The 20,686-nt window shown below is 41.0% G+C and overlaps 1 protein-coding gene across 1 annotated transcript in view; it reads right to left on the bottom strand.

Moving 5' to 3' along the window:
• Window positions 1-900: 900 nt before the first annotated feature.
• Window positions 901-20,686, bottom strand: part of mgat5 (alpha-1,6-mannosylglycoprotein 6-beta-N-acetylglucosaminyltransferase) — a 45,356-nt gene continuing 25,570 nt past the window's right edge. The window contains exons 11-17 of the mRNA XM_077512476.1: window positions 17,539-17,672; window positions 7,464-7,613; window positions 4,470-4,616; window positions 4,254-4,370; window positions 3,043-3,117; window positions 2,774-2,931; window positions 901-2,696 (exon numbers count right to left, since the gene is read on the bottom strand). Coding sequence (XP_077368602.1) covers window positions 2,498-2,696; window positions 2,774-2,931; window positions 3,043-3,117; window positions 4,254-4,370; window positions 4,470-4,616; window positions 7,464-7,613; window positions 17,539-17,672 — 980 coding nt within the window. The 3' untranslated portion in view covers window positions 901-2,497. The remainder of the gene's footprint in view (window positions 2,697-2,773; window positions 2,932-3,042; window positions 3,118-4,253; window positions 4,371-4,469; window positions 4,617-7,463; window positions 7,614-17,538; window positions 17,673-20,686) is intronic.

Below are 20,686 nucleotides of genomic sequence, written 5' to 3'. Positions count from 1 at the left end.
CTTCAGAGCGGTTACTCAAGGTGAAATATGCGGAGATTGTTGCATTACTTGGGAAAAATAAGCAGGAAAAACGGACTTCGGTGAAATACTGCAGATAAGTGGGGCTCACTCGGAAACGGCAAACTATCCATTATCCATTCACAAAGCTTCCAATACACAAGAAAGTTACCTCACACACTCATCATATTACAGATCGAAAATATATTGAACTAAAATACGATTAAAGGTGATTCAGTCGATTCAATTCAGCAGAGGAAATCAGAAAACCAGGTTGTGGTGACGAAATCGGAGCAACAGATTCTGGCTGATGCTGGCAGATCAATTAGGGACGGGGCATTTGTTTCCCTTCTTTTTTTCTTTTTTTCGGGCGGTGTCAAGTGATAAAGCCTACGAGACGGGCGCGGTATCGTAAAGGCACATCATGCTGTCTGAAACGTCGACCTCGCTGCATGCCACTCGTCTGCGAGGAAGCAAAATGAATACAAAGTTTGAACTGAAGCAAAAACAGTCTGCCAGTACTGATGTGGATGATCTGGACTCACGCTTGAGAGCTCGGCTATGCAACTCCTGCTGACTGTCGCAGTATAATGAGGCACATTTGCTGCTACTGTCCTTTATAAAAGACCGAGATGAGCGCTATGAACTTCAACCTGTCAGTACTATCAATTTTAAAAAGCCTCCCTTGACTGATATCAACCATCCAGTGGGCATTTGTATTGATATAATCCAAGTATTCTGCCTCAACTCTCATAAGTGCTCAAACCAACAGCAGTATACGATGCCTCCCTCTGGTGGTCATACATGAAAAGACATGTAAATATTCTGGTATAGTTTCAAATTTCTTCTCTATAAATAAGACACCTTTCTTATAAATAAGGAAACAAAGGTCAAGAGCAAAAACACGGATGAACATCAGTATATAAAATAAATAAAACCTATGGAAAGCCATAAAAACAACATACAGTGTTAATATTTTGATAATCTTACACAAATACAAATGTATAGTGCACTTTTACCTGTTTGAATGCATCTCTGCAAGCAAATTGAGATCATTTTTGTTGGCATTAGAGGAGATTTGGGGGTGATTTCTTTTCAAGCTTTTGTCTAATTGATGAAGACACAATTTCTCCAAGATTTCCATGTCTCTGAGAAACATGTTACAATTATGCTGCATTCGAGGATGATCGGAAGTCAAGACTTTTCCGAGTTCAAACCAGGAAGTACGTGACAGCATTGCCGCTATATCCCTGCATTGAAATTATACGGTGAACTGTTGAACTGTATGGAATGCTTATGAAATGAGATGAAAACAATAAATGAAGAAAAATTGCAAGAAGGTAAGTTTGCTGGACGTCAAAATTAGTTTTAAGAGCCAAAATAAAAATTTACCACTGTCCGCCATTTTGGTTGTTTACTTTCGCCTCGAACGCTTTCAGGTCGGAACTGGAAAAAACAACATCTCAGTTTTCCGACCATCCTTGAATGCAGCATTAGTTCTCTTGATAGCCTTGGCTGGGTGGCATCACTGATACAGGCCACAGCAATCTATTACGTATGTGACATAATAATAATAATAATCTGTCCATGGTGTACCATGTCCTAAATCTGCCAAGATAAATTGCAGCTTCTGTGTGACCCTGAATAGGATAAGCGATAAAAAAAGGAAAAAACAAAAACAAAAAAGAATGAATCATAAAAAAAAAAATCATCATAATCCTGCCACATGGCGACACCATGGCAGTTTTAGCCAGCGAAACTGGGACCCTCTATCGTGAGCTTACTGGGTGAAACGTGCGAGACCATTCCTCAAACTTTTGTCCTCTACAGTATATTCAGCATAGACTCTTGCTAAACTTTACATTTTTACATAATAGGTATCTTTAAATTAAATGTGCAATTTGTGAATGCAAAAAAAAACAAAAACAAAAAAACAACAACTTCCATGGCAAAATATCCACAAGTAGACTTTTCAGAAAATGATCATATCTCCAGAATAAAAATCTAGATCTCTATACAATAGTTGACTTTCATTAATTTAGTACAGAAGTTTGTTACAGTGTAAAACTAGCCATCTGTTTATTATGTGTTGTGGGGGGCGTTGGCGTTCCAGTGTAAACCTACCTAAAGAAAGAAGAGATTCAGATTAAGCAGGGACGGGAGAGGAGGATGTCAGCGAGGGGCCGGGAGAGGGAGGGAGCAGGTCAGCTGGTGGGGAGGGACAGTTGGCTTGCGTTTCTGCTCAAACTGGACGCCACTCACTGATATGTGCTGCCGTTTGTTTTTCAACAGTTTGTAAGTCCAAGATGACTCCCTTTTGTTGATTCAAGTAATGTTACACCACTTCGGGTCAATTCCTGCGGAGGTGCTTCTCATTAAGCAGTCGACAAAACAATAAATATGATGAACACAAAACCAGTCCTGTGTTGTGTCTGTTCAAAATGCTTCCCTCGGAGGAGCCTGGCTGTCGGCAGCCCATCCTCTTGTAGGGGTGCTGCTGCTATAGGCAGGTTTTGCACAGTGCCACCTGGCCCTTCATGTAGTCACGGCAGGGGCAGACGCGCTTGAGCGACTGGTGGGCGCCGGCGCAGCTGAAGAGAAGCAGGTCGGACTGAAAGATGCAGTGGCGCCGGCTCTCGCTGTAGGCCGGGACCACCGTGTCGGCGCTCGACTCCACCGTCTGGCAGTCCACGCCGAACCTGTTGGATCGACGCACGAGGTCACGAGACGCGACGAGATAAACAACACTGCAGTTCACACAAGTGCAACGTCCGACCTGGCCAGATCCTTGTCCTTGTTGAGGTGTTGAAAGAAGGACGGCTCGCAGATGAGCTGCTGTTCTTGACACACCTGCTTACAGGAGCGTCCCGGCTCCGCCATTTTCACCTGCAGCGCACCGAGTGGAGGCCACATCACCTGACCGTGACAGAAGTCCTGGCGAAATATGACGCATCACAATATCACGCAGCTCAATATTCCATCAATCCAAGACTAATCAAGTTTTTGATTTGCTTCCTAAAAAAAAAAATCTAATATGTCACGCACCTGGTTTTCAATGAAGGCATTGACTCTCTGTAGCATCCCCTCGCAGGTGAACTCAAATGGCAAATAAGGTTCAAACTGCTCATCAAAACACAGACATACAATGCTGTCAATAACACAATTGTGATAAAGTGTTGACGTACAAGGCCAAGCTAACGTGCATGGCTAAACATTCTAGTCAATATGTGTTGTATTCTTATGTGCACATTTCTTCATTTTCTTTTTTTTTTAAGCCAATGTTACGTACATATCATATCCCCCCCTGTTCAAGAGATAATTTAACACTAATTTTAATGTAATCAATATGAAAAGTGAATGCACGTAGACACACATTTTCCCCCCCCTAACATCACACTCTAAAAACAGTTGGGTCAAAAGTAACCCAATTATGGATCAAAAATGGACCGATCCACTTTATGGGTCTATTTGACCCAACTTCCTGGATTGTTTTATACAAAATGACCCAACTTTTTGATCCAAGTAAAAATCTGACCAATATTTATGAGTACTTGGACTAAAAGACCCAATTTCTTGACTCAAAGTTTGGTCAAATAGACAAGTAGAGGATCGGTCCATTTTTGACCCATAATTGGGTTATTTTTGACCCAACTGTTTTTAGAGTGCACAAACGGGATTATTATAGTTTATTTGAACATTTATTTGAAGTCTAAATATAAAGATTATTTTAATAGGTGTCTGTCTTGTTGTGGTAAGATTGACTAACATGTTACCTTGGGTAAAACTGGTCTAGGACTGCCACTGCCAACTGCTACAGCTGGTTTGTAATGGTATAACTTGAGATGGCTAGCGTAGACTGGATAGCAATTGGGTACGCCAGCCATTAAACTGTGAGATACCTTTAGGTACTATGCGATGGATGCCGCTGACGCTGGGTACTTTTGTTAATGGACACAAAGAAAATTGTGTCGAAGGATTAAAAATCAATTGAACTGTACTGCGACCTGAGCAAGGCAGATCAACAAATGGGGCTTTTGTTGTTGCACCAAATCATCCACAACTCATTCAGTGTCCTTGTGTAGGCTCGTGGACCGGCTGGAGCCTGGTAGGCTCCGGGATCACAAAGCATATGAGGCTGCGTCCGATGAACAAAGTCCTTGTTCTTAATCTTACAAAGCACAATGCAGCAGCAGCAGCGGTAGATTGAAAAAAAACAAAAAAAAAAAACGGAATCAAGGCGCATTTGATGCGTTTACCTTCTGGCTGAGGATGGAGCGGATCGCTTTTTCTACTTCGGCAGCATTATCAATATCAACAGTCCACACGTGGGGTTGACCAATATAAACCTCAGCGTAGGGATGCTGAGAGGTCAGCTGCATACACGGAGGCAGAGAGCACATAAGAGGTTCCAACACATTTGCAAAGGCTTGTGCAGCAAAATGCTTCATTTCAAATCTGTCACAAAGATTCACCTCTCTCAGGGTGGGCTTGCCCTTGAAGAAATCGGTGTTCTTGCTGCTTTTTGCTGGGTTGAACTTGGGGTTGAGGAATGCACACCCATTGGCGATGGCCTCCAGGGGGGCAGGACCCTCGTAGGGAAAGGATAGGCCTACAAACAACTGAAACAGCAAACAAAAACTGTCAGGTCAGGAAGAAAATCGAGAAAGAAAAAAAACAACCAAAAGACAAAACTTTGACTCTCACAAAAAAATGGTTTCCGAGCCGACTCAACTTGATTCTTTGACTTGTGCACCACTCGATGGAATCAAACTACCAAACAAAACGTGCACCTCAGAAAAAGGTTTTTTTTCAAGATGGTCAAAGGCACTGAGGATGCGTTGCAGATCAGACTGGTCTAATGTTGTCCCTTTTCTATAGACAGCTCCTAGTGGAGATATTTGCAAGCCCTCTCGAGATCGCCACAATTGGCTGCTATCAAATAAAAACATCTTTGTAGTCCCCTCTAGTTTCAAACCCAATTTCTGAGAGAATTGGAATTTCTAAATTCAAGAGGGTGATAAATAAGAGATGGATGTATTGCTTCATAATTTGGTCTCATTTGTTGTGGAAAAACACCAGCTGGGTCTAAGTTGACACCAACTTAACTTCCAGTAAATCAAACACTGATGGAGGAAGGAAGGAGGCAGCCTGCTCGCAGCTACTAAAGCTGTTGGCACGAAAATTCATTGAGCGTGTGTGTGAGAAGCCTCTGGCATTTGCGGATAGCAGCACTTTGCTCGCTGCAATAAACAAGCCTCCAATGTTACCAAAAGAAAATATTGGATGCAGGACATTCTCTTGATAACAAGCAAAAGGAAAATACTATGGCGGCATACTATAGCTTTTACATCCTGTTTTGACACTGCTGAGCTGGCTACATTTATTCATATTGATATATAATATTGGAAAAAAATATAACAAATCAAAAAGGGTTTTCAAAATGTGTGCTGTTAAAAAAAAAAAAAAAGTCTGAAAACTATTAGGCTTGCAGGAGTGCGCATTGTGAACAGCCAAGGTGTTAATCTACTAATTAGATGATATTACAGTCATAAATGGTTGTTCACCTTTCCCACAAGTCAGGGAATTACAGTAAGTTAGTAAACTAAAGCCTCTGATGTACAACTTTTTTTGGGCAGCTAATTGTTTTGTCTTCACCTCTGTGATGTCACAGGTCAAAAGTACGTCGGTATTTTTTCTTTTTTTTTCTTTAAACAAAGTACCAGAATTTTGAATGCAAGTATAGTATTGAAGTCAAAAAGTTGGTATAACAATAATACTAATAGGAACCCTCAAATGTTTTCTAACCTATGTGACATAGCCCATTTTTGGGGGTGGTCAAGCACTCTTAAGTGAATTCAAACCCCCAAAATGCGAGAGATCTTTAGACTTTATGTCACTGTGTGTCATTTTTTTAACTTTCTGAACACTATTGACACAAAATGTCAACACACTAGACCGGGGCGGGCAAACTCGGTCCTCGAGGACCGGAGTCCTGCCGGTTGTGGTGGTTTCCCTCTTCCAACACAAGCTGATTCCATTCAACAGGATCGATATCAGGCTTATGCAGAGCTTGCTGATCACATATCGTTGGAGAAGGGAAACAAACAAAACCTGCAGGACTCCGGCCCTCGAGGACCGAGTTTTCCCAGCCCTGCGCTAGCCGTTAAGTGGCGCTGCCAAAGATTTTCGTCAACTACGTTTTGTTTTTGTTTTTTTAATAGAGAAGGATTGGTCATGTGCATGTCTGCTATCATTGTTAAGGTGAGAAAGTAAAAGAACCAACCAACCAAACAAACAAATGAAAAAAAAAAAACACCCAGATGAAGGCACTTTTGTAAATAGTTTGTAAAGTTTGTCAAAAAAAAAAAAAAAAAGTTTATTCATTTCCCAGGTTGACTGGGGTTGACCAGGATTTAGAAAAGATCATGGGTGCCTATACATTGGTCCAGACCTGTAAAAACTGCACTGACATCACCCCCGAGTTGGCATGTTATAGCTTGTTGAGTTTACTCAAAGTAAATGAGATGCTGACATCATTCCAGCTAACTGCGCAATAGCAGGGTTCTAACAACAGGTGGCAGCAAAGCACAGCACTTCTCCACATGCAAGATGTGTTGTGTAAGTGCAGGCAAAAAGCTCTTCAACCTTGAGGAACAGTCAACCTCTATTTATAGGTACTAAAGAGGGGAGGGGAACAAAAACAGTCACAGAGAGATTGAGAGTGCTATTGTAGCTATGAGGAGTGAAAGCGCGCACGCTGAAATATTCAAAGGCAGGCTAGATGGACCCCGCATGATTTGGCCTCTAGCGCTGGATGATGAATGACAGGCAAGTGTTTTGTTGTTGCAGAAAAATGAACCTGACCTTTTGGATACAAAATGTCATCGCTTCCTGATCTTATTGTGACATTTGTGCAAAATGTTAAGATGAATGCCGCTGAATTCACCAATTATGGCCACAGACACGTTTTGTGAAGTCACAATGGTCTTGACCTTTAAGTGGTTTTGAATGGCTATCCGCATGTGGTGAGTTCCACTAGTACCCGATCTAAACAGTTGATGTGAACACAACCAAACCAAATGACAAGTCATCCACAGAGATCTATGACCCATGCCAAATATATTGATATACATGACGACTACTGTGAGATAATAGGCGAGGGGCAGGGCTGAACCCACCCAAGCGCGAGATGGCAACATATAGTTCACGGAAAGACATTCCCCATGGAAATTTGACTGCACAACTGAAGGTTCAACCCCATGAGGCCAATTAGCTCTGGCAGTCTGCTTGTTGGTGCAGGAAAGATGAAGAAAACATCCTTACTTTGGCAGCCCTCGAACAAAGTCAGGAAAATTCAGTGACACACCAAAAACAGCACGCTAAACAAATTTGACGCTTAACAATGGTAGTTTGTTTAGCTCTTTTTTTTTTTTTTTTTTTGAGAAAAGACAACTGGACGAGCCAACCTTGGTTTCTCGGAGAAGAAACTGCAAGTCGCGTCCACTCAGGATACCGTGGTTCCTCACGTAACTTGGGAGGTGGACAGTGCTTGTGCCATGCACAGTGCCGTGTACTTCCATGTAGCTGTGGATGATATCAAGGTATTTTTTCTTGTCCTATGACAGACAGAGAGAGAGAGAGAGAGAGAGAGAGAGGGGGGGGGATAAGTATTCATAAGTATTAATTCAGAAGAGGTCAAGCTACAATTATGAACTTTATTTCATCGTGACCAAAGCAACAGTATTACTATTTGCAATACTGACTGGCAGGAAGCAGAGTAAAACAAAGCAAAAATAAAAGCAAATACATACATGCCATGTCATATAGTTACATATTACATTAGTTTGTAGCATATGATGAATAATAGGTTCATAACAGACTAAAAATAAGTGTAGTGATCATATATCATCCTTTATTAACTTTTTAAATGGTTATATTGGGATGGATGATAGAAGTTTTCTTATTTATTGCAGTGTGTTCAAATCATTTGGGGAACATAACTGAATTGAAAAGAAGATCGAAAAGTAATACAGACTTTGGGACAAAGAGTTTAATAAAATTGCTGTAAGAGTTTGTTGGTGTGGGTGGTGGTATTCATAGTGAGAAGATATTGTGGGGTCTTGCCAATGAGTGTTTTATGGCTAACTGGACAAATGAATTTGCTTGCAACTTCAGGAAAATACATATCTCTCCCCAGACATACGTCATATTAAGTTACGAATCCAACTGGAATTGGTTCGCTGGCGTAGCCATGATTAGTGAATTGGCATTTTAGGACTGAGTCCATCCCTACCGATCACCACGCAAAATTGCAACAACTTGTCACTAATTCAAAAGCACACTTTGTTCAATTTTTGGCAAATTGCCTCGCCACTATAAACTTGGATGTGGATCAAAGGGTCATTTTTTCCATAATGACAAATTGCTCAAAGGATCACATACTAGTGTGTGTGCTTGATGCACTCACAGTCATGGCAGAACATTGACTGATTAGCTATAGCTTAAAGACTTCTGGGGGAAGCGAGGCTTCACGATTGCTGAAGTAGCCAAGTTCAAAATTGACATACAAGCTGATTAACACAAGGTGGCCTCTCGAAAAATGTTGCCTCTCAACACATTCACCAGCTTTCTCCCGTGTGTGGCTCTGGGCTTGGAGCTTCAATTTCAGGTAGCCACTCGTCAGATTCCCAGTGGGCCAGGCTATCAGATGCCTCTAGCCAGCCTGCTGTAACTAAAGCAGGCAGGTGCGTGTGCATGTGCTGATGTGAGCAAGAGTGAGAGAGATTTGACAAATGTGAGAATGAGAAAGACAAATTGTAAAATCCCATGATTAGCACTACTTTTCTAATATCCAAAATTGGGAGGTGGTGGTTATTTTACAGGAGGCTTAACAAACAAACAAACAAACAAACAAAAAAAATGCATTATTATTTACCAGGCTGTAAAAATAGAAGTACTGATTTATATTCATATATACATGTAACAATGTTTCACATACTGTAATTAAAAGTACCTTTAAAAGCAGTTGCAAAAGCGTTGAAGGCATTTAAAAGCAAGGTAATAAATATATCTTACTAAATTTAAGAGTGTACAATATAGGAACAAGATTTTCATAAACATGATTTTAAAATTACTTTGAAAGAGACTTTAATCACAGGTATTGGAAAAGAGCATATTTTTAGAAGCACGGACACTTTGTTATGTTTGGAAACTTCATTAATATTATCCACTCTTTTTCTAACCAAAATAAAGAAAAAAGACCCCAGTAGTAGTATGCAAACATTTATTAAATGATTTACTTTAATATATGTAGTTATGTTTAGTCCTCAAACACAACCTGTGCTACCTTGAACGTAACCATTCGCTAGCAAGCTAAAGGGTCATCTGTGGTCAAAATTAATAGTGTGATTAATCTGCATTAATTACATTATTAATGCCATATTTTTTTTTGAATAATCAATGACATAACACTAACTTTGACAGCATTAACATCACCCCACACCGGAGTAGGATGCCGGGTTGTAATGTTTTCTCTTTTAAATAGCAACAACTGACATTGCAATATAGTTTAAATCTGTAGATGTGCTAGAAAGTTGACTCGCACCAAAAGTTACCATGTAAACAAAACACCTTTTCAACAGGCTACCTGTAACATGCAGATAAAAAATATTTTTCTCCACAAAAATATGATATGCTTTTGTTGTGTCCTCTTTCGACTGTGCGGTCCAACAGCATAGGTGGCGGCCTAAGAGCCTTCAAGGCAGTCCTTACATAAAGCTTCACGGTCAGAAGACATCACTCGCCAGATGCTATTTGAGGCATTGCTCTTATACACATGCGAGAAAGGAAAGGCCGAGAGATGCGAAGAAAAAAAAAAAAAGATAGCAAAATACTAAAAAAAGAAAAAAAAACGAAGACAACCTGACCATTCATCTCCACAAGTAATATGTCATCTGAAACCAGGAAGTGGATCGATTAAGGGAGGAATAAAAAAATAATTGCGTTAGCTGGAGAGGTTGATTGAAGGTAGCCAAATGGAGGAAGTGGAGGTGAGTTTAATAATCTTATAAACCAGAAGGGAATGGTAACCTCTGGCTGGGAGATGAAACGGGAAATGTGGCATCTGCTTTCTGCCGTCATAGGCGAAGAGCAGAATAAGCCTGGAAGACTTACTACCTCAACACCTACAATCTCCACAAAATGGAACAGATTCTGTTCGTAACGGTTAACGCAGATTTAAGTGCTTTACCTGGCAGGTGGCTATACTGCATTTACACAAGGCGTGATCAAAAACAATTCCCGCTTGATTAACTTTCATGTTTGTATGTAGTCTTGCCCAGCTGTCAAATGAAGCAGCTGTCAAGAGGAAAGCCATAGGTTCATCATAATGCAGAGAGGTAAGCTCGGTTTGACGCTGCTCATTCTCAAAATATATTCAAAGTCAACGGGACCTCTGGTCAGCTCGTAATCTGAAATACATTTCTGATGACTGCTACAGGAGTTTGAGGCCGATCAGTCAGGAGATATTCGTTCTTCACACTAGGGCTGTCAAGATTAGTCAAATGGGGTCGTCATGACTACGTGGATGACCAACTCTGCTCTTGGCTAATTTAACAGTCGACATCATCATCATCATTTTTTGCAATTTTGTTTTTCCTCTGAAAACTCCCGCATCTCCCACCGCGCTTGCTGCTTGTGTGCCTGACTGTGACACACATGCATAGTAGTGGTAACCCGGGATCTTGTCATCCGTAATGTAATCAGAAAAACTATGGCATTGTCATGGCTATCCTGTTTTTGTAATAGAATGTGACAATTAGGGCACATTTCACGAAACACTTAATGCGAAGCGAACCTGCCTTCCATGGCAGCACAGCGGTGAAAGAAAATAAAAGCACATGGTGGCTGACGCCTGATTCCATTTGGGACAGTCGTGCCTGGAAGCTAGCCTTAGTTCGCACACAAAGGTTATGGCGTGTGTTAGATGTTAATGTAACACAATGTCATATTTTCTTACACTAAAATATTGTAGCGTCTACGATGGATTACAGGGCACTAATCAATGAACTCCAGTTTATTCACAACCAAAACACAGCCACTGTATGGCCAGCAGCCCACATACTTACTCACTTTCTATGGTTCACACACTCCCAAACAGAATGATGTGTTCAGGAACAACAGAACTTGACATTTTAGCCACAACCCCTCAATAGCAACAGATAAAACAAACATAACCCACTTCATTAAAATATAGTATGTTTCAGTGCAAAAAATAATCAATTCTGCTAATCATTATGCTACACACTGCACATACTAATGTATTCACCGAATACAATGATGATTTAAATAATTGGTGAGGTCAAGTTAAGAAGCATTCGCTATCATGCTTCCTCAGATGTCAAAACATTGTCACTCATTTGCAACATTAGATTACAGAAAAAACAAAGGAAGGGAAAGTGTTCACGTGAACTCATTTACCCGTCAAAACAAGAGGTGAGACACGTTTTCTGTTTATGCACTTGGGAGTGGTGAGTGTGTGGGCTGACTGCCCGTGCTGCTTTGCATATGCAAACTATTGCGTACAGTTTATGTCCCTGTAAGCTCAGAGGCAATTGTGTTGCTCCACCATGTCCTCTGATCTGCTGTCAAGGGCCTAAAGCTATCCTCCTTGCTTCTCTTGCATCCTGCTTTGATCACGCTCCTTCTGCCTTATTGAGATGGTTAATTAGAGACTCAAATGTCTATTATGATTGGATGAGTCGGGTGCAAATATTTGGATAGAAAAATGCGAGTTGATCCATCACCCAAAATAAATTGAGAAGCACTGGTTTAATGTCAAATCCTGGGGTCTTTTTGAACATAAAGATCAACAATTGCTCGAAAATAAATTGGTTGTGGATGAGAATGGTAGTTGGTTAGCCTTGGTTAGCTTTGGCTATTCCGAACAATGCTAGTATTCAAATATCCATACTAGCACAACCACGGAACTGGCAGCCAGGAACGAGTACAGTGGCGTGAAGCGAAGCAACAATGCACGGACAACAACTGTGTGCTAATGACAATTTCATCCATAATACAGGGACAACTCAACATCATTACACTAGATGGCGTAATGCGACATAAGGACGCACCAATATGCTGTAAGCATGTGGAAACACTTAACCAAAAATGAGACCGCTAGCAAGTCCTGTGCAAAAACGCAAGTCTGTCCTCAAAAATAATTACACAAGTTAAATAAAAATGGTGAACAAGAGAAACGCATAACTTTTTTATTTTTATTTTTATTTTTTTTAGCCTGGCAAAGATGACACTGGACACCTTTATCTACTTCAACCAAATTCTAAATGATTTTTTTGCTTTCCCACCTCATAAGCAAATGGTAACCACCAGATATTTGGAAAAAATTACGCCCAGTTCTGAATGTAATATGGTTTCACCAATTCCGGAGTCCTGCAGGTTTTAGATGTTTCCGCCTACCAACACACCTAGTACTAAAGATCAGGATTGTTATCAGGTATGCTGCGGGTGTGCTGGTGGGCGGAAGCATCTAAAACCTGCAGGACTCCGGTCCTCGAGGGCCGGAATTGATGAACCCTGGTTTTAGAGTATTATCTTGCTGCCTTCTGTTTATCAGGTTCAAGCAAGAATTCACTTTAGAATTTTCAAATATTCATTGGAAATGAGAATCCTGACATGGACTCCACCAACATGAACAAAGTGAAGGAGAGCCAGCCCAATTTAAAAGATAGCGGGAGGGAAACAAAGCAACCCAGTTGGCAAGTTATCAGGAGGCCCCAAAATGGCCCTTTAATAGGGCAGTTTACAATTATCCCCAAACTACTTTTTTTAGAACAGCACACTGCGTGGGCGTGACCAGTTGATTTTCAGACGAGAAACACAGGCAGGCGACTGAGGGAGTGTATTCGTATTTCGGCAAAACTTGTGAACTGACTCCCTATTTCACCATAAATATACTTAACAGACATATTATGGTTTCAAACAAGCCTCTGTTGCTTTGGTGTCTGCCGCTATGTGACTGGGATCAAATGAAGGGACTTTCCAGAGGAATGTCTACACTGGGTTCAAGCATGTGCAATTAAAACAGCAGGGATTTACGCGAAAAAAAAAAAAATAAAAATCCCCGAAGACACCTATATGTGCTCTCTACATTTCGTCGGTGGAAATGGGCCAGCAGCTGAAAATCCAGACCCAATATGAGCGAGTTGGCGACTGGAGGTATGTTTATCGTATGCTTTCTCAGCACTAGCCCTGATAGCTGCTACATGCAGGCTACTATACATCATGGTGTAAATAAACTAAAAACACCTCGAGTTTATCTACAGAGGCCACTGCTGCTTAGATGTGAAAATTAATATAAAGCAGCGCTATAGAACCATATTGGATGTTTTAAAAGGTAACCTATGCCTACAACAACATGCCTTTTGATTCAGTGTTGCTAAGATGTGAGCGGTCACAGTTTGCGTGATAATTAGCAACCAACACCAGATTAGCACTGATCTAAACTGCACCGAAGTGCCAGATGATCATACAATACATATTACCTTTCTCGTAAAACTGCTTTCTTTCCGCCCATTTTGAAGTCTCCGCATGTCAACCACCGTTTAAGCTGTTCCAAAGTGTGTTTGTCGATTGAACCATGTTGAAATTTCACACCCGGGACGTGGTTCTCTTCCAAAATGTGTACACATGTGTCCTACTCTGTTATTTTGTCCGACTCATGCATATTAATGAGGGAAATCATGTGAGGTTAACCTTATTAAAAGCAGGAGGTAATAATTAATACGCTGGGGAGAGTGATTAGCAACTAATGCCTCTTGCTGTGAACTGATGGATCTCCCTGGTCGGCCTTTTGAAAGCTGCAGTGAATGGAAGACTGCTGTGTGAAAGTAAGGGACCAAGGCACAACGTAAGCCAGTGACTTGTATGGAAGTCTGACATATAATTATTAAGGCTTTTATTTCAGTTGATACTTGGGGATTTGGTTTTGCAGTATTGCAGCTTGATTTGATTGATTTGAGGTGTGGGTGGATGAGGCGCAAAAAGGACTTAATGTCAACAAAAGTCAGGTCTATAGTAGTAAAGTTCCGTAATGTGTGGCTTCTTGGTGACAGGGACAGTAGTGGAGGGCTTGAAGCAGGCCGATAACGTCTCCAGTGAGGTGTTGCCGGCTCACTTGCACAGTGAGTCCCCGTACGCATTATACTGACGCAGCCGCCTAAACATTTTGCAGGGGGTCGGAGGGGCTTGGAGACCATGGTGAAGGGAGCATAGAGGAGTGCGGAAAGGTGTACTAGCTGATAGGCTATCAAAGCAAAAAGTGGTGGGTCAGACACTGAGTGAGCGCCAGGTCGTTCACACCTTGGGGGGGCTTTGAGCTTTAAACTGTAGTAGGGTATTTGTCTAAAGCTTGTTTTTTATGCTTGACACATGCATGTGCATTCCACGCAGAGACGTGCAGAATCCAGCTTGAATCACTTTTGCAGCTTTTCTCTGCATGGCTTGTCCCCGCTATTCGTCGATATTCTCCCAGACTATAGGAAGCAGTAAAGTATCTATGGCATATGAGCAACACCACCACAATAGAGCTAGAAAACTAATTATAGCTTTCGTATTTTATGTTTTCATTTTTTTTTCAATAAACTATCAATAAGAGTTTAGGGAGAACAGTCTACGTACAATTTAACAAAATAAATGAAAAAGAATTGGGAAGTAGAGAACACTCTGTTATTTACAACAGCCTTTGCTTGTTCACTATGTTTTCCCGTGTCCGCCGAAGTTGACTAATTCTCATCAGTGCGTGGTGTGGAAAATGTGGGTAATGCGGAAGCCGTGCAGAGGTGGTTGCTGAAATGGCATGACCTCGCCGCGTGGAACTGTGGGAACCACACGGACGTGTCAGCCAGAAACCAACTTAAGCCCTCTTCAAACAGCCGCAGTGTTGATGGCATCTCTCAGAATATGCAACTTTAGCATTTCTCACCTGTTTGCTAAACCTGTATTTCACCACCTTGTAGCCACTTCTGGCTCTGCTTCTGAATGCTGTTTATTTTTCTTCACAAATCAGTTGAGCTTTGGTCATTGTTCTTACACACCCTGATGTGTGTTGGTACAGTGCATTCCTTAGAGACTGTATGAGGTCACAGCCATGAACATCCCGGCCTGTTGTTTCCAAACACAGCTCCTCCAAAGTCTTACTGGGCCAAGGTCAATCTTTTTTTACATCCTTGCAATAGGTTTACTAAGCTTCGATCTTTGTATGCTGGGATCAGCGTCCAGTGGCATTTTTTTCCCATCCATCCATTTTCTTAACCGCTTGCTCCTCACAAGAGTCGCAGTGGTGCTGGAGCCAATCCAAGGTGGCTTCGGGCAGTAGACATACACCCTGAACTGGTTGCCAGCCAATCACAGGGCACACAGAGACAAACAACCATCCACACACACAAGCACACCTAGGGACAATTCGAATCACCCAATTAACCTGCCATGCATGTCTTTGGAATGTGGGAGATCGGAGTACCCGGAGAAGACCCACGCAGGCACGGGGAGAACATGCAAACTCCACCCAGGAAGGCCGGAGCCTGGACTCAAACTCCACCCAGGAAGGCTGGAGCCTGGACTCGAACTTGCGTCCTCAGTACTTGAAGGCGGACTAACCACTCAACCACCGTGCTGCTCAGCCTTTTCTTTTTTCTTTTTTCTTTTTCTTTTTCTTTTAAATTCTGGCCAAGTGGTTCGGATAATTGATGGATAATTTGTCATCTGCATTTATTTATATACACCATTGCAAGGCGACGTTTACCATTCATAACTATGAAGGACCGAGTGAGCATTTGCCCATAAATAACCAAGCATGCCATGCACTTTTTGACTGGAGGAATTCCAGTTGTTTTCATTTCATAGGAATGTTATCATGAATAACTGTAGATGATAGGGGTGTTAAAAAAAATCGATTCGGCGATATATCGCGATACTACATCGCGCGATTCTTGAATCGATTAAAAAAAAAGCAATTTTTTTTTTTTTTTTTTTTTTTTTTTTAAGAGCTCAGAATTGTTCATTCGGTAGTCTTACCGATTCAACGTCTTATCATCATTGCCTTTTTTTTTTTTTGTGTGTGTGTGTGTGTGTGAATCGATTTTTAAACTTCCATTTTTAATGGAAAAATATTCAACAAAACGTCTGACTTCGGGTTAGGATTCACACCTTGAGCATGGAAGAATGTTATATGAACGGAACATTAAGCCTTAATATTTTATTTTAATGCTGTTCAAACATGAAACAGATTACAACCTCTATAAGACTGAAATTTCAGATAAATAAATAATACATTTTCATATAAATCTTACACTCTACAAGCTTACTGATTAGTATTTTCTAAATTTGAATGAAAAAAATCGCAACAATCGACTTATAAATTCGTATCGGGATTAATCGGTATCGAATCGAATCGTGACCTGTGAATCGTGATACGAATCGAATCGTCAGGTACTAGGCAATTCACACCCCTAGTAGATGACATAATTATATGACGCACGCATATGCCTGTACATGACTGACTGAGCGTGCAGGGGATTTACAAGTTGCTGTATTTACTTATTACGCCTACACATGTGAATGACCATTTTGTGCAATGCCATGGTCCACCTATTCCAAAGGTGCCAAGTGGAGGGCAAGTATACTGCAGAGTACACATTGAAGGACTCACACTAATTAAAGAAACAATACTTAACCTGTTAGTGTCGAATGGGCCACTCATGGACCGGTTAAGTTGTTCCACACTGAACTCCAACCAATGGGGTATATGCCAAGGAAGAGGCAGGACTGTTTTTTCACATCATTTTGGTTCCAGTTCGGTTTGCGACGTGTGGGCAGCGTCAAAATACTTATGCTTCCAACGTTGTGCCCCTCGGTTGCACATTCACAACCCGGACCGGAACCAAACTGAAAAACACGTCCCGCCTCTTCCGTGGCATATACCCCATAGTCAATACCATCTGTGTGAACTGGTACATTAAGTTTTGGGGGCAAGAGAAATAGTGGGCCTACCCCTTATTTAATGATTTTAGGTCCAAAACCAGCCTTTTGTCCATTAGGCAAATATTAAAGGTGATTGGCTCACTGATCTGAAGGAACTCACCTTGAAAAAGTGTGTGTGTGTGTGTGTGTGTGTGTGTCTGCTAAAACCTCAGAAAGGCAGGGGCAGTAATCCTGCTATCCATGGTATGCCAAACAATGTGAACATCTCTCCAAATCCCCTAGTCATGTTTGTCGAGGATACAGTAATCCCGTGGTCTCTGTGCTGCACTGTGAGCATGAATTTGAATTTATTACAACTCCACAGCAAGGCCGATAAGCAGAATTGGATATTCCAAACCACACTGCAGTCTAGTCTGCAAATTTTACTCACAGTTGTCTCAAAGCATTTAAAGCACTTATCGATCTGTAAATTGGTTGCTTGTGGCTTGGGATTGTTCTGTGTATAATATTTATCAGTGCTGTGCTCAGAATGAGTTGTCATACCTTCCAGAAGTTGTCAACCTTGCCATAGACTAGAGACTGATTTTGCCTCTTGACGTCGTCAATGTGTTTGATGTCGCTGGCATTAAGGTGCTGCTCCACTACAAAGCCCAGGAAGCTGTTGTCTGGAGTGTGAGCTGTCACAAGTAAAGGAGAAAGCAGTGTTATATTTTCATACACAAACTAAACTAAAGTAGGAGTTTATTCACTACTAATTATTGTGTTGGCTGCCTGAAAGCAGAAGCTCTGTGCCACTTTGAAGTGTCTCAAGGATAAAGACGACAAAACAATATGCCTCAGATACATTTTTTTACACACAGGTCTACAGGTTTTTAAAAACCCAAATAGGAGCATATTTGGCTTTTCTGCATGTGTTTACATGTTCTTTCAAAACCCGAATGTTGCCAATATTTTACTTTTAAAGGGTTGCATGTAAACATACTCAGTGACACTATTGAGGCTCATCAGTACAGAAAATGGATGGCTCATTCATTCAGTTGGAAATTAAAAAGGACTAGCTCAAGAAAATAAGACAAGACAATCATTTGTTCTTGATAGCAAGCAGAAGATAAAAAGTTGGACTGTTTTGGTGTGTTTTTGTAGTTTGTGCAGTACCTTAGGGTGTTGCTGTGGTCTGAATTAACTAACTAGAGGCCAATTAAGGTAAGTTATTCCAAAAGGAATTTGTTTCTGTAGAGTAAATAATAATGATGGAATCTAATGGCACTTCATTTATATAGCGCTTTTCCACCTAATGAGCACATGGCAGTTGCCAATGCCTGGAATCATATTACCTTGGCTGTCGATGTTCTAAATCTTCTCGAAAAAAACAACAAAGACTGTCTTGTCTTGTTTCAATTGACATCCATATTATACATAAATGTGATGCTTTGAGCGTAACAATATTTTTTTTATTTCACTTGTTGCACAATTTTGTTTTTGGACACTTCTCAAAAAGGTAAACTGTGACGCTTACCTGCCTAACACAGCAGCCTGAGACACTGTCCTGTCTGGACATGTTGACTAAAATGAACGGCGATACAGCATGCAGTTCTCTCTCTGGGCAGCGTGCCATACAAATGTTACTACCGCGGTGAAAGGTTGTCTTCACACTGCAAGTAATTGCAAACACCAGGGTGGCATGTAGTCTGAGATTTCTTTCACTCTGCTTGGTGACTTCAATATCTTGTCCCCATTTGTACTTCCATGCTAGACTGTGGACAATGGAGCCTTTTATCTGCTCTGCCATGTAATTTCTCTTTGTGTCATGTGCGGTGGTTCGAGCACAGGAAGCTAAAAGCAAATGAGAATGTTTATGAGTCACTTAACGTCATGAAGCCAAAATACCTGAAAATACATCAACATGTATGTAAACATAGGTTACAGAGGTAAGTCAAACCCAGGATATGCTGTCAGTGTACTAGCACTACAGCCTGAGGCAACGTTACTTCCAATGTCTTTGCCAAATCACCTTCTCTAGACTCTTACGCTTTAAAGTGGGGGGCTTTCCTCCAGGGCCACATACAGAAAAAAAATGAAGGAAACAAAGGCCAATGGGCCACAAAAATTGTTAAACTCTAATTGATTGAACACACTATCACATATCCATCAAGCAATTACAGTGGACCCCCGGTATTCTTAGGGTTAGAGACTGGTCCCCAATTAAAAAAAAAAAAAAAAGTAATGTCTCTATTTGTCATTTTGTCTAGGCAAAGCAGACTGGAGTAGATCATGACAATGTTGTGCATATCTGTAAATTGAAGCAGAAATCATTTGCCAATCAAATAATTTTGAATCGGGAATCGAAAAGCGACTCTGAATCGAATCGCAGACCCAAAAATCGTAATCAAATCGAATCGTGAGACAGTCAAAGATTCCCAGCCCTAATTTATAGTATGTGATATGCGCCGACCTTGACACGGGATATAAACTGGAGGAAAACATTTTTGCTTTTCAATTATTAATTGCGGCCCGGTGGCCGACAGTTTTAGCACATCCACCTCACAGTTCAGAGGTCATGGTTCAAATCCAAGCTCCGGCCTTCTATGTGGCATTTGCATGTTCTCCCTGTGCATGCATATTTTTCATGCGGTCACCCCGACACAATTTTTAACAGCATTGCGGGACCGTCGTCGTTCGTATGCTACATGTTGCTATAAAATGGAGAGTGGCTGCCAAAGGCCCTCGGGCTGTAATTTGCACACACCTGCTTCATGCCACCATACAATTTGGTTCACGTTTCTTAACAGTGAAGTAAACCCGAAGCTTGTGTAACAGAATATAGCTTCATAAAGTTGTGGGCTGATGTGAAAATTGGCCAGTATTCAGCATAATTGCCAAAATAGACTTAAGTAACAAGAAATACATTTTGGTATATAAGAAAAATGCGTGAAAGTGGAGGAAAAAAAAAAGCTGACTTGTAATATTAGGTGTGTTAGGTGTGTTCACTGCAAGCTACTACAACTTTACAAATAAATACAACTTGCAATGGTGGGTTGAATAAGTTTCAGGGTGGTTTATTCATGTTTTGCATCCACTGCTTGTTACTGATAAATTTGCTTTCTGTAAGTGAATGTCTATGCGTGCTATATTCAAAGCATCAGAGGCTGTATCAGCCTGATAGATCTCACAGTCATTTCCGCATTTGCCATTTGTGACAAGGCTTCAAAGATAACAAGCTCTTGTTCTGCTTCACCAGAATTAACCGTTGGTAGAGATAATGCAATTCAATCCACAAACACACACATGCACAACTTACAAACAAGACCCAGAAAAGCTGTGTGAACCCCCATTTTTTTTTTTTAGGTTAAACTAAGATATACAAAGTATTCAATGAAGAAAAGACTCCCAGCTACCTTATTTGTGACCTAAACTAGGGGGCCCCAATCACTGGTCTGTGTCAATGGTATTGTGCTGCACAGAGAGATAGCAAACTAACTTAACTATTATATATTTTTTTTAGTAGACCTTATATGCTCACAATGTGAAATGTCCCCTATCATTCATAATTAGACCGCAAAAGGTACATACAACTGTGCTGTGTTGAGTCATGTGTTTGCATAGTGCTTGTTAAATTGGATAGTTGGTTAACTATTTACACTATTTAAAACTTGACCCTTGATCCACATGTTACAATGACCAGGAGCATTAA

Source organism: Festucalex cinctus, chromosome 2, assembly GCF_051991245.1.
Source record: "Festucalex cinctus isolate MCC-2025b chromosome 2, RoL_Fcin_1.0, whole genome shotgun sequence".
NCBI lineage: Eukaryota > Metazoa > Chordata > Actinopteri > Syngnathiformes > Syngnathidae > Festucalex > Festucalex cinctus.
This window is presented reverse-complemented; position numbering and strand designations above follow the sequence as displayed.